This window comes from Oncorhynchus keta, chromosome 11 (assembly GCF_023373465.1).
Source record: "Oncorhynchus keta strain PuntledgeMale-10-30-2019 chromosome 11, Oket_V2, whole genome shotgun sequence".
NCBI classification, from domain to species: domain Eukaryota; kingdom Metazoa; phylum Chordata; class Actinopteri; order Salmoniformes; family Salmonidae; genus Oncorhynchus; species Oncorhynchus keta.
The window spans coordinates 8,607,480-8,619,866 of record NC_068431.1 but is presented as its reverse complement, the minus strand read 5'-3'; the positions used below and the strand labels follow the sequence as shown (position 1 = coordinate 8,619,866).

At 47.3% G+C, this 12,387-nt stretch overlaps 2 protein-coding genes across 3 annotated transcripts in view; both read left to right on the top strand.

The window, feature by feature from the left end:
* LOC127933060 (uncharacterized) overlaps positions 1–12,387 on the top strand; it is a 324,880-nt gene that overhangs the window by 270,765 nt on the left and 41,728 nt on the right. The gene's annotated exons all lie outside the window — the stretch shown is intronic.
* The window catches only part of LOC118390635 (rabankyrin-5-like), a 44,187-nt gene that overhangs the window by 6,909 nt on the left and 24,891 nt on the right, over positions 1–12,387 (top strand). For both annotated transcript variants that reach the window (XM_052529364.1, XM_052529363.1), the window contains exons 6-8: positions 6,853–7,002; positions 8,479–8,644; positions 12,166–12,370. In XM_052529364.1, coding sequence (XP_052385324.1) covers positions 6,853–7,002; positions 8,479–8,644; positions 12,166–12,370 — 521 coding nt within the window. The remainder of the gene's footprint in view (positions 1–6,852; positions 7,003–8,478; positions 8,645–12,165; positions 12,371–12,387) is intronic.

The window sequence follows — 12,387 nt, the reverse complement described above, 5'->3', positions numbered from 1 at the left end:
TGAAACCACTTAGAATGTATGTGTTGCCACCCTAGGATCACTCACTACCCATAAAGCACCCTAGGATCACTCACTACCCATAAAGCACCCTAGGATCACTCACTACCCATAAAGCACCCTAGGATCACTCACTACCCATAAAGCAAATGTAGAGCTTTTATTATTAAAAAACTAAAAGTCCTGTCAAATACCATCCATTTTTTTTTTATATTTAAAAATAAAAATAAATGGCGCAATATATTTTGGCTATATCGCCCAGCCCTACTTTCACCTGGTCTATGTCATGGAAAGAGCAGGTGTTCATAATGTTTAGTGCCCTGTGTATATATCTATATAAAAAATGACATCATATTTTGGGCCTCTGGCTGCTAAATGAATATAGGATAAACACTACACTGACTGTCCCAACTGTAGACAGGATTATACTGTCTCCTTAACTGTCCTCTGTTCTGTATCCATTTGTCCAGTCTCTGGGGGTAATACACCTTGTCTTTTAGTCCTGAGCCCAGACTGGAGTTCTCTCTTTTCTCTCGCCCTGCTGTGTCAAGAAAACCCTTCGTTTTATAACCTCGTAAATCCCTTCGCTCGTCTTCCGGAGCCCCGTGATTCTCAAGGTTACGTTTATGACCAGGACTCAGGAAATGTCTGGTCATCCTCAGCCACCTGACTGACTGACCGACCGACCGACTGCTTATCGTGCTGCTGCTCAATCTGTTGTGTCATTCTACCTTTACTACTCTGACAGTTTGATTAGAGGTTTGGAGTGAGGAGGAGATGGATCTCATTTCAAGAGGAATACAATTTGACACCTTCGAAGTGTTTTCATTAAATACAGACAACAAGGGCTGGGTGATATATCAAATTAATTGGAATGTATCAGTGCAATGTTCTAAATGACTGTATGTTACACCTTAACACTGTATCACAAAAAATAGGTTTTTATTCATTTGTTATGTTTTTTAAAGTGTTTTGGTCTCGTCTCCTTCGCTCCTTCCGTGCTGTGTGCCCTGTGTACCTTTCCACACCAACACCAAGCCCCTCCTTCCGTGCTGTGTGCCCTGTGTACCTTTCCACACCAACACCAAGCCCCTCCTTCCGTGCTGTGTTCCCTGTGCATATTCCCACACCAAGCCCCTCCTTCTGTGCTGTGTGCCCTGTGTACCTTTCCACACCAACACCAAGCCCCTCCTTCCGTGCTGTGTGCCCTGTGCACCTTTCCACACCAACACCAAGCCCCTCCTTCCGTGCTGTGTGCCCTGTGCACCTTTCCACACCAACACCAAGCCCCTCCTTCCATGCTGTGTGCCCTGTGCATATTCCCACACCAAGACCCTCCCATGCTGTGTGCCCTGTGCACATTCCCACACCAAGCCCCTCCTTCCGTGCTGTGTGCCCTGTGTACCTTTCCACACCAACACCAAGCCTCTCCTTCTGTGCTGTGTGCCCTGTGCACCTTTCCACACCAACACAAGCCTCTCCTTCCGTGCTGTGTGCCCTGTGCATATTCCCACACCAAGACCCTCCCATGCTGTGTGCCCTGTGCACATTCCCACAACACCAAGCCCCTCCTTCCGTGCTGTGTGCCCTGTGTACCTTTCCACACCAACACCAAGCCTCTCCTTCTGTGCTGTGTGCCCTGTGCACCTTTCCACACCAACACCAAGCCTCTCTTTCCGTGCTGTGTGCCCTGTGCATATTCCCACAACACCAAGCCCCTCCCATGCTGTGTGCCCTGTGCACATTCCCACAACACCAAGCCCCTCCCAGTGCTGTGTGCCCTGTGCACATTCCCACAACACCAAGCCCCTCCCATGCTGTGTGCCCTGTGCACATTCCCACAACACCAAGCCCCTCCCATGCTGTGTGCCCTGTGCACATTCCCACAACACCAAGCCCCTCCCATGCTGTGTGCCCTGTGCACATTCCCACAACACCAAGCCCCTCCCCCTGCCGTTCACAACAACAAAGACAAAATATAATCTCTTCCTCTCTGACAATAAGCAGTTTCAACTCGCTATTTGCTCTTGAGGTTTGGTCCATCATAATCACTCATGTGCGCCGAAACACATTGAGATGTTATTTTACTAAAGTTGAGTAGTACTTTGTAACGATACTCTTTTTTTTTTTATGTCTCAATTCCCAAAATGTACAACAGAGCCGACCCTACTTAAACGGCGGTATTAGTGAACCCGATTGTGAATATTTATGCTCTGTTTCTGTTGCGCACGGCATTGAGGTACCACGCCGACAGAGATGGCCGCCTCGCTTCGCGTTCCTAGGAAACTATGCAAGTTTTTTTACGTGTTATTTCTTACATTAGTACCCCAGGTCATCTTAGGTTTCAGTAGATACAGTCGAAAAGAACTACTGAATATAAGAGCAGCTCACCATCAGTACGACCAAGAATATGACTTTCGCGAAGCGGATCCTGTGTTCTGCCTTTCACCCAGGACAACGGAATGGATCCCAGCCGGCGACCCAAACAAAACGACTTCGTAAAAGAGGGAAACATAGCGGTCTTCTGGTCAGACTCCGGAGACGGGCTCATCGTGCACCACTCCTCAGTATACTTCTCGCCAATGTCCAGTCTCTTGACAACAAGGTTGATGAAATCCGAGCAAGGGTAGCATTCCAGAGGGACATCAGAGACTGTAACGTTCTTTGCTTCACGGAAACATGGCTCACTGGAGAGACGCTATCGGAGTCTGTGCAGCCAGCTGGTTTCTCCACGCATCGCGCCGACGGAAACAAACATCTTTCTGCTAAGAAGAGGGGCGGGGGCGTATGCCTTACGGCTAACGAGACGTGGTGTGGTCACACAAGCATACAGGAACTCAAGTACTTCTGTTCACCTGATTTAGAATTCCTCACAATCAAATGTCGACCGCATTATCTACCAAGGGAATTCTCTTAAATTATAATCACAGCCGTATATATTCCCCCCCAAGCAGACACATCGATGGCTCTGAACAAACTTTATTTGACTCCTTGCAAACTGGAATCCATACATCCTGAGGCTGCATTCATTGTAGCTGGGGATTTTAACAAGGCTAATCTGAAAACAAGACTCCCTAAATTGTATCAGCATATCGATTGCGCAACCAGGGCTGGCAAAACCTTGGATCAATGCTATTCTAACTTCTGCGACGCATAGAAGGCCCTGCCCCGCCCTCTTCTCGGAAAAGCTGACCATGACTCCATTTGGTTGATCCCTGCCTACAGACAGAAACTAAAACAAGAGGCTCCCACGCTGAGGTCTGTTCAACGCTGGTCCGACCAATCTGATTCCACACTCCAAGACCGCTTCCATCACGTGGACTGGGATATGTTTCGTATTGCGTCAGACAACAACATTGACGAATACGCTGATTCGGTGTGCGAGTTCATTAGAACGTGCGTTGAATATGTCGTTCCCATAGCAACGATTAAAACATTCCCAAACTGAAAGCGCGAACCACTGCTTTTAATCAGGGCAAGGTGACCGGTAACATGACCGAATACAAACAGTGTAGCTATTCCCTCCAAGGCAATCAAACAAGCTAAGCGTCAGTATAGAGACAAAGTAGAATCTCAATTCAACGGCTCAGACATAAGAGGCATGTGGTAGGGTCTACAGTCAATCACGGATTACAAAAAGAAAACCAGCCCCGTCACGGACCAGGATGTCTTGCTCCCAGGCAGACTAAATAACTTTTTTGCCCGCTTTGAGGACAATACAGTGCCACTGACACGGCCCGCAACCAAAACATGCGGTCTCTCCTTCACTGCAGCCGAGGTGAGTAAGACATTTAAACGTGTTAACCTTCGCAAGGCTGCAGGCCCAGACGTCATCCCCAGCCGCGCCCTCAGAGCATGCACAGACCAGCTGGCTGGTGTGTTTACGGACATATTCAATCAATCCCTATCCCAGTCTGCTGTTCCCACATGCTTCAAGAGGGCCACCATTGTTCCTGTTCCCAAGCAAGCTAAGGTAACTGAGCTAAATGACTACCGCCCCGTAGCACTCACTTCCGTCATCATGAAGAGCTTTGAGAGACTAGTCAAGGACCATATCACCTCCACCCTACCTGACACCCTAGACCCACTCCAATTTGCTTACCGCCCAAATAGGTCCACAGATGATGCAATCTCAACCACACTGCACACTGCCCTAACCCATCTGGACAAGAGGAATACCCATGTGTGAATGCTGTTCATCGACTACAGCTCGGCATTTAACACCATAGTGCCCTCCAAGCTCGTCATCAAGCTCGAGACACTGGGTCTCGACCCCGCCCTGTGCAACTGGGCACTGGACTTCTTGATGGGCCGCCCCCAGGTGGTGAGGGTAGGCAACAACATCTCCACCCCGCTGATCCTCAACACTGGGGCCCCACAAAGGTGCGTTCTGAGCCCTCTCCTGTACTCCTTGTTCACCCACGACTGCGTGACCACGCACGCCTCCAACTCAATCATCAAGTTTGCGGACGACACAACAGTGGTAGACTTGATTACCAACAACGACGAGACGGCCTACAGGGAGGAAGTGAGGGCCCTCGGAGTGTGGTGTCAGGAAAATAACCTCACACTCAACGTCAACAAAACTAAGGAGATGATTGTGGACTTCAGGAAACAGCAGAGGGAGCACCCCCCTATCCACATCGATGGAACAGTAGTGGAGAGGGTAGCAAGTTTTAAGTTCCTCGGCATACACATCACAGACAAACTGAATTGGTCCACCCACACAGACAGCATCGTGAAGAAGGCGCAGCAGCGCCTCTTCAACAACCTCAGGAGGCTAAAGAAATTCGGCTTGTCACCAAAAGCACTCACAAACTTCTACAGATGCACAATCGAGAGCATCCTGGCGGGCTGTATCACCGCCTGGTACGGCAACTGCTCCGCCCATAACCGTAAGGCTCTCCAGAGGGTAGTGAGGTCTGCACAACGCATCACCGGGGGCAAACTACCTGCCCTCCAGGACACCTACACCACCCGATGTTACAGGAAGGCCATAAAGATCATCAAGGACAACAACCACCCGAGCCACTGCCTGTTCACCCTGCTATCATCCTCAAGGCCATCAGACTGTTAAACAGCCACCACTAACATTGAGTGGCTGCTGCCAACACACTGACTCAACTCCAGCCACTTTAACAATGGAAATTGATGGGAAATGATGTAAAATATATCACTAGCCACTTTAAACAATGCTACCTAATATAATGTTCACACACCCTACATTACTCATCTCATATGCATACGTATATACTGTACTCTATATCATCTACTGCATCCTTATGTAATACATGTATCACTAGCAACTAACTATGCCACTTTGTTTACATACTAATCTCATATGTATATACTGCACTCGATACTATCTACTGTATCTTGCCTATGCCGCTCTGTACCATCACTCATTCATATATCTTTATATACATATTCTTTATCCCCTTACACTGTGTATAAGACAGTAGTTTTGGAATTGTTAGCTAGATTACTTGTTGGTTATTACTGCATTGTCGGAACTAGAAGCACAAGCGTTTCCGCTACACTCGCATTAACATCTGCTAACCATGTGTATGAGACAAATAAAATTTGATTTGACGGTACAGCTAGCAGCATTTTAGACAAACACCGTTGTGCTCTAGTTGTCTGTGTTTTTATAAATGTGTAATGAGCAAAACAATACATAAAAAAAAAAAAAAAGAAACGGACAACTCGTTCTCATTCTGAGAAATAAGCAATTTATCCAGGTCGGCCACTTGATTTCAACATCTAAAACAGTTGTTGTGCAAACAGTTGCAGAGGAGGGTGTATTTATAACAGTTCTAGTTTGTTAGCTAGAAAATAGATAATTGGCTGAACTTGAGATAGAAAGATTAGCTGGCTACTTACTAGCAGGTGGGCTTGTGCTTGAGAGATTGTTTATGAGACCTGTGTATATTTTCTCTTATTCCTGCTACAGGAAGTTAGTCATTATTCGTAATTGTTCATGGTGCTGGATACATTTGTATCAAAAAACTGCATTTTCACCGTCTGTCTTGAAAGCCACGATCAGTGATTATTGCAACAACAAAAAAAAGCATGTTAAACTATTTTGATAAAATTATTAGTGGGTCTTAGTGTTTCTAGGCTTATATTTAACCTCTGTATAACTTTACAAGCCCTGAAATACATTTATTATAATTATTATTATTATTATTATTGCATTATTATTATAATTATAATTGCATTATTATTATTATAATTGCATTATTCCTGACTGTTTGGAATACAGTGTATTGACTTTTTAAATTGTTCAACAAAGCGTATTTAGAGAACCTTTATAAAAATTAAAAAGAGATATATTAATTGTGTGTGTTTGTGTATGTATAGGGAGGAGGTGAGGGCCCTCGGAGTGTGGTGTCAGGAAAATAACCTCGCACTCAACAAGAGATATATATATATATATATATATATAAATATCTTGTGAATCGCCTATAAATTTGAAAAATTGAGATATGGAGTTTAGTCCATTTCGTCCAGCCCCAAAGGAAAATATAAAGAAATGAAGTATTGCAAACAAAACCCACATCTAGCTGTTGTAATGTAACACCATCTAGACGTACTAGATGGGACAAGACCCCCCCCCTTAAGACCACCTTTTAACGGGAATGTCTGTTCTAGAAACTATATTTCTATAACCTAGATGACAGAGCATTAGAACATTTTCTAAATTTTTTAAAATATATTTTTTTAAATCTTTCTCTCGACAGGACCCATCCTTAAGACCACCTTTTAACGGGAATGTCTGTTCTAGAAACTATATTTCTATAACCTAGATGACAGAGCATTAAAACATTTTAAAAAAAATCTTTCTCTCGACAGGATGACCTGAGGAAAGAGGACTTCAGCACTATGAGTGCTCCGCTGCTCTACAAGATGATTAAGTCTAAAACGGAGTTCCCTCTTCACAAAGCCATCAAGGTTGAGAGGGAAGACGTGGTCTTCCTCTACCTCATTGAGATGGACTCGCAGGTGAGCGACACTTACACACGTTTGCCTCGGAGGCAACCCTAAGTATGTTCAGTGTAACAGGTTTCACTGAAGACCAATATCCTGTTATGTCATCTGGAGCAGGGCCTGAATTTAGAGTCTGTTGGGTGCTGATAGACAGATCAGTGTTGAGAAGCTAACTAGATGTCTTTCTATCTACACTGAACAAAAAATATTACATGAAACAATTTCAAAGATTTGACTGAGTTACAGTTCATATAAGGAAATCAGTTAATTGAAATAAATGTGTTCGCCTCTAATCTGTGGATTTCACATGACTGGGAAGACAAATATTCGTCTGTTGGTCAAAGATACCTTAAACAAAACAAAAAAGTAGGGGCGTGGATCAGAAAACCAGTCGGTATCTGGTGTGACCACCATCTGCCTCATGCAGCTCATGCAGCTTTTCGCGTCACATCTCCTTCACATTGAGTTGATCAGGCTGTTGATTGTGGCCTGTGGAATGTTGTCCCACTCCTCTTCAATGGCTGTGTAAAGTTGCTGGATATTGGCAGGAACTGGAACACGCTGTTCTTCGCGTCAATCCAGAGCATTCCAAACCAGCTCAATGGGTGACATGTCTGGTGAGTATGCAGGACATGGAAGAACTGGGACATTTTCAGCTTCCAGGGATTGTTTACAGATCCTTGCGACATGGGGCTGTGCATTATCATGAGGTGATGGCAGCGAATGAATGGCACGACAATGGGCCTCATGGTCTTGTCACGGTTTCTCTGTGCATTCAAAGTGCCATTGTCAGGTCAAGACCCTGGTGAGGACGACAAGCAATCATATGAGCTTCCCTGAGACGGTTTCTGACAGTTTATGCAGAATATCTTCGGTTGTTCGAACCAACAGTTTTTTCATCTGTCCGAATGGCTGTTTGCAGACAATCCCGCAGGTGAAGAAGCCGGATGTGGCGGTCCTGGGTTGGCGTGGTTACACGTGGTCTGCGGTCGTGACGCTGATTTGGACGTACTGCCAAATTCTCTAAAACGATGCTGAAGGCGGCTTATTGTAGAGAGATGAACATTAAATTCTCTGGCAACAGTTCTGGTTGACATTGCTACAGTCAGCATGCCAATTGCACACACCCTCAACTTTAGACATCTGTGGCATTGTGTTGTGTGACAAAGCTGCACATTTTTAGAGTGGCCTTTTATTGTCCTCGGCACAAGGTGCACCTGTGTAATGATCATGCTGTATAATCAGCTTCTTGATTTGTCACACCTGTCAGGTGGATTGATTATATTGGCAAAGGAGAAAAGCTCACTAACAGGGATGTAAACAAATTTGTGCTCAAAATTTGAGCGAAATAAGGTTTTTGTGCCTGTGGAACATTTCTGGGATCTTTTATTTCGGCTCATGAAACACGGAACCAACACTTTACATGTTGCGTTGATATTTTCGTTCTACTGTAGAGTAGAATACATGTTCTTCTGTTCTCCACATCCCTAGTTGCCTGGGAAGCTGAATGAACTGGACAATAATGGGGACTTGGCCATGGACCTGGCTCTGTCTGGTAAACTGGAGAGTATCGCCACAACGCTGGTCAACAACAAGGCAGATGTGGACATGGTGGACCAGAGTGGTTGGAGCCTTCTGCACAAAGCCATCCAAAGAGGTAGGGGGCCGCACATTCCCTACAGTATGTCATGTACTACACTGCTCCAAAAAAAATAAAGGGAACACTTAAACGACACAATGTAACTCCAAGTCAATCACACTTCTGTAAAATCAAATTGTCCACTTAGGAAGTAACACTGATTGACAATAAATTTCACATGCTGTTGTGTAAATGGAATAGACAGGTGGAATTTATAGGCAATTTGCAAGACACCCCCAATAAAGGAGTGGTTCTGCAGGTGGTGACCACAGACCACTTCTCAGTTCCGATGCTTCCTGGCTGATGTTTTGGTCTCTTTTGAATGCTGGCGGTGCTTTCACTCTAGTGGTAGCATGAGACTGAGTTTACAACCCACACAAGTGGCTCAGGTAGTGCAGCTCATCCAGGATGGCACATCAATGCGAGCTGTGGCAAGAAGGTTTGCTGTGTCTGTCAGCGTAGTGTCCAGAGCATGGAGGCACTACCAGGAGACAGGCCAGTACATCAGGAGACGTGGAGGAGGCCGTAGGAGGGCAACAACCCAGCAGCAGGACCGCTACCTCCGCCTTTGTGCAAGGAGGAGCAGGAGGAGCACTGCCAGAGCCCTGCAAAATGACCTCCAGCAGGCCACAAATGTGCATGTGTCTGTTCAAACGGTCAGAAACAGACTCCATGAGGATGGTATGAGGGCCCGACGTCCACAGGTGTGGGTTGTGCTTACAGCCCAACACCGTGCAGGACATTTGGCATTTGCCAGAGAACACCAAGATTGGCAAATTCGCCACTGGCGCCCTGTGCTTTTCACAGATGAAAGCAGGTTCACACTGAGCACATGTGACAGAGTCTGGAGACGCCGTGGAGAACATTCTGCTGCCTGCAACATCCTCCAGCATGACCGGTTTGGCAGTGGGTCAGTCATGGTGTGGGGTGGCATTTCTTTGGGGGGCCGCACAGCCCTCCATGTGCTCGCCAGAGGTAGCCTGACTGCCATTAGGTACCGAGATGAGATCCTCAGACCCCTTGTGAGACCATATGCTGGTGTAGTTGGCCCTGGGTTCCTCCTAATGCAAGAAAATTCTAGACCTCATGTGGCTGGATTGTTCCTGCAAGAGGAAGGCATTGATGCTATGGACTGGCCTGCCCGTTCCCCAGACCTGAATCCAATTGAGCACATCTGGGACATCATGTCTCGCTCCATCCACCAATGCCACGTTGCACCACAGACTGTCCAGGAGTTGGCGGATGCTTTAGTCCAGGTCTGGAAGGAGATCCCTCAGGAGACCATCCGCCACCTCATCAGGAGCATGCCCAGGCGTTGTAGGAAGGTCATACAGGCACGTGGAAGCCACACACACTACTGAGCCTCATTTTGACTTCTTCAAAGTTGGATCAGCCTGTAGTGTGGTTTTCCACTTTAATTTTGAGTGTGACTCCAAATCCAGACCTCCATGGGTTGATAAATTTGATTTCCATTGATCATTTTTGTGTGATTTTGTTGTCAGCACATTCAACTATGTAAAGAAAAAAGTATTTCATAAGAATATTTCATTCATTCAGATCTAGGATGTGTTATTTTAGTGTTCCCTTTATTTTTTTGAGCAGTGTATATTGCTTCACGCTCAATGCTGGGCTAGAGACAATAACGCAACCCTCCCTATCAACGCTGGGCTACATACAATAACACAACCCTCCCTATCAACGCACAACGCTGGGCTAGAGACAATAACACAACCCTCCCTATCAACGCTGGGCTAGACACAATAACACAACCCTCCCTATCAACGCTGGGCTAGAGACAATAACACAACCCTCCCTATCAACGCTGGGCTAGAGACAATAACACAACCCTCCCTATCAACGCTGGGCTAGAGACAATAACACAACCCTCCCTATCAACGCTGGGCTAGAGACGATAACACAACCCTCCCTATCAACGCTGGGCTAGAGACAATAACACAACCCTCCCTATCAACGCTGGGCCTGAGACAATAACACAACCTTCCTTATCAACGCTGGGCTAGAGACAATAACACAACCCTCCCTATCAACGCTGGGCTAGAGACAATAACACAACCCTCCCTATCAACGCTGGGCTAGAGACAATAACACAACCCTCCCTATCAACGCTGGGCCTGAGACAATAACACAACCCTCCTTATCAACGCTGGGCTAGAGACAATAACACAACCCTCCCTATCAATGCTGGGCTAGAGACAATAACACAACCCTCCCTATCAACGCTGGGCTAGAGACAATAACACAACCCTCCCTATCAACGCTGGGCTAGAGACAATAACACAACCCTCCCTATCAACGCTGGGCTAGAGACAATAACACAACCCTCCCTATCAACGCTGGGCTAGAGACAATAACACAACCCTCCCTATCAACGCTGGGCTAGAGACAATAACACAACCCTCCCTATCAACGCTGGGCTAGAGACAATAACACAACCCTCCCTATCAACGCTGGGCTAGAGACAATAACACAACCCTCCCTATCAACGCTGGGCCTGAGACAATAACACAACCCTCCCTATCAACGCTGGGCTAGAGACAATAACACAACCCTCCCTATCAACGCTGGGCCTGAGACAATAACACAACCCTCCTTATCAACGCTGGGCTAGAGACAATAACACAACCCTCCCTATCAATGCTGGGCTAGAGACAATAACACAACCCTCCCTATCAACGCTGGGCTAGAGACAATAACACAACCCTCCCTATCAACGCTGGGCTAGAGACAATAACACAACCCTCCCTATCAACGCTGGGCTAGAGACAATAACACAACCCTCCCTATCAACGCTGGGCTAGAGACAATAACACAACCCTCCCTATCAACGCTGGGCTAGAGACAATAACACAACCCTCCCTATCAACGCTGGGCTAGAGACAATAACACAACCCTCCCTATCAACGCTGGGCTAGAGACAATAACACAACCCTCCCTATCAACGCTCAACGCTGGGCTAGAGATAAAGCGTGTTGAGTGCTGAGATTAAGGCACGCCCCAGTGTGTTCTGATTCTCCACACCTGTGCACTACAGCACCTGCGCCACAGGTGGCTGGTGGAACCTTAATTGTGGAGGACGGGCTGGAGTGGAATAGTATTAAACACATGGTTTCCATTCACTTCATTCCAGTCTTAATTATGAGCCTTCCTTCCCTCACCAGCCCCCTGTGACCTTTACATAACCAGTCGTTGAATGGAGATGTAGATAATGTTTCCCCCTCCACTCGTCCCTTCTCTCCCGCCGCCCCCCTCCACTCATCCCGCTCGCCCCCCTCCACTCATCCCTTCTCTCCCGCCGCCCCCTCCACTCATCCCTTCTCTCCCGCCGCCCCCTCCACTCATCCCTTCTCTCCCACCGCCCCCTCCACTCATCCCTTCTCTCCCGCCGCCCCCCCTCCACTCATCCCCCCCACTCCCTTCTCTCCCGTCCCTTCCCCCCCCCGCCCCCTCCACTCATCCCCCCACTCATCCCTTCTCCCCCCCCCTCCACTCATCCCCCCCACTCTCCCTCCCCCCCACAGGTGACGAGTTTGCCTCGACTTTCCTGATCCGCCACTCGGCCCAGGTGAACGCGGCCACGGTCGGCGCGGTGGAGACCCCTCTGCACCTGGTGTGTTCCTTCAGTCCCAGGAAGCACTCTGGGGACGTGATGAGTGGCATGGCCCACATCGCTGAGGTTCTGCTCAAGACAGGGGCCAACCCCAACATGCAGAACAGCAAAGGAAGGTGGGTGGGCATCCTTT